At 52.9% G+C, this 1,546-nt stretch overlaps 1 protein-coding gene across 1 annotated transcript in view; it reads right to left on the reverse strand.

The window, feature by feature from the left end:
- Window positions 1-992, reverse strand: part of tmem243b (transmembrane protein 243, mitochondrial b) — a 2,245-nt gene extending 1,253 nt beyond the window's left edge. The window contains exons 1-2 of the mRNA XM_080538612.1: window positions 881-992; window positions 630-680 (exon numbers count right to left, since the gene is read on the reverse strand). Of these exons, the coding sequence (XP_080394738.1) occupies window positions 630-680; window positions 881-961 (132 nt within the window). The 5' untranslated portion in view covers window positions 962-992. The remainder of the gene's footprint in view (window positions 1-629; window positions 681-880) is intronic.
- Window positions 993-1,546: the final 554 nt, after the last annotated feature.

A 1,546-nucleotide genomic window follows, 5' to 3' on the forward strand; every position in this document is an offset into this window, starting at 1 on the left:
CAGGGTTCCCGGTTCGATTCGGGCCGCGCACATGTCCTGCTTGTCATCCCCCGCCTCTCTCTCTCACCCATCCTTCCTGTCAATCTCTCCTGTCTCTATCCTCCTCTCTCTCTCACCCATCCTTCCTGTCAATCTCTACTGTCTCTATCCTCCTCTCTCTCTCTCTCTCTCTCTCTCTCACCCATCCTTCCTGTCAATCTCTCCTGTCTCTATCCTCCTCTCTCTCTCACCCATCCTTCCTGTCAATCTCTCCTGTCTCTATCCTCCTCTCTCTCTCACCCATCCTTCCTGTCAATCTCTACTGTCTCTATCCTCCTCTCTCTCTCTCTCTCTCGCTCACCCATCCTCCCTGTCAGTCTCTACTGTCTCTATCCTCCTCTCTCTCTCACCCATCCTTCCTGTCAATCTCTACTGTCTCTATCCTCCTCTCTCTCTCTCTCTCGCTCACCCATCCTTCCTGTCAGTCTCTACTGTCTCTATCCTCCTCTCTCTCTCACCCATCCTTCCTGTCAATCTCTACTGTCTCTATCAATAAAAAGAAAAATACGAGTGGGACTGCCCCACACGGGGAAAAAAAGGCGTCTCACAGCTACATCTACAGGTCTGGGTACAGGTGGTCTGTTACTCACCAGGACCAGCAGAGATGTCAGGCCACCCACCACCAGGTTGATGACTCTGTCCTGGAGGGAGAACACACACCTGTCAACACACACCACACTCACACTCACACTCACGAGACACACACACACACACACACGAGACACACACACACAAACACACGAGACACACACACGAGACACACAAACACACACACACACGAGACACACAAGAGACACACACGAGACACACACACTCTCACACACACACGTCCAGGTCTTACCCGGGCCGAGGTTTCTCCGAACAGCGGTCTGTTGTCCAGGCCTCCGCTGGTGCCGTAGGTCCGGGTGGTGAAGTCGTCCATGGCGGCGGAGAGAGCGCTCAGCAGCACCCCCTCATGGTCGCACGGCGGTACTGCATGTCAGAGCCTCCACAGGGGGCAGGGGGCAGGGACAAACTGAGGAGGAAACAACAGCGGCAGCAGCCAACCAGAAGAGGGCATCCAATGAACAGCAGCCAACCAGGGCCCTGACCTGTAGGAAGTCAGAGGAACAGACAGAGAGGGCATCATCCAATGAGAGTCTGACCCCGCCCTCTAAAAGCCCTCCTAAGAACCATACTGTCTGTGATGGTTCGCGGCTGTGGCTCAGCCGGTAGAGCCGGCGTCTAACGGTCGCAAAAATTCGCAGCGGTGGCCTGCGTGTCGAAGTGTCCTTCAGCAAGGCACTGAACCCCTAATTGCTCCAGGGTCGCCTATAATGGCTCTATAATGGCCCGTTGCCTAGACACCCCCTCTAGAGCATGAATGCATTTCGTTGTACTCTGTGGAATGCCAAACTTTGAATTGACCCCTTTCCCTTTCTTCAGCTTGACTCAGTTCTTGTGTTTGTTTTAATTAATTAATTAATTAATTAATTTTGCCATTTAGCAGACGCTTTTAATCCAAAGC

Source organism: Nansenia antarctica (assembly GCF_963989245.1).
Source record: "Nansenia antarctica genome assembly, chromosome: 8".
In the NCBI taxonomy this organism is placed as follows: domain Eukaryota; kingdom Metazoa; phylum Chordata; class Actinopteri; order Argentiniformes; family Microstomatidae; genus Nansenia; species Nansenia antarctica.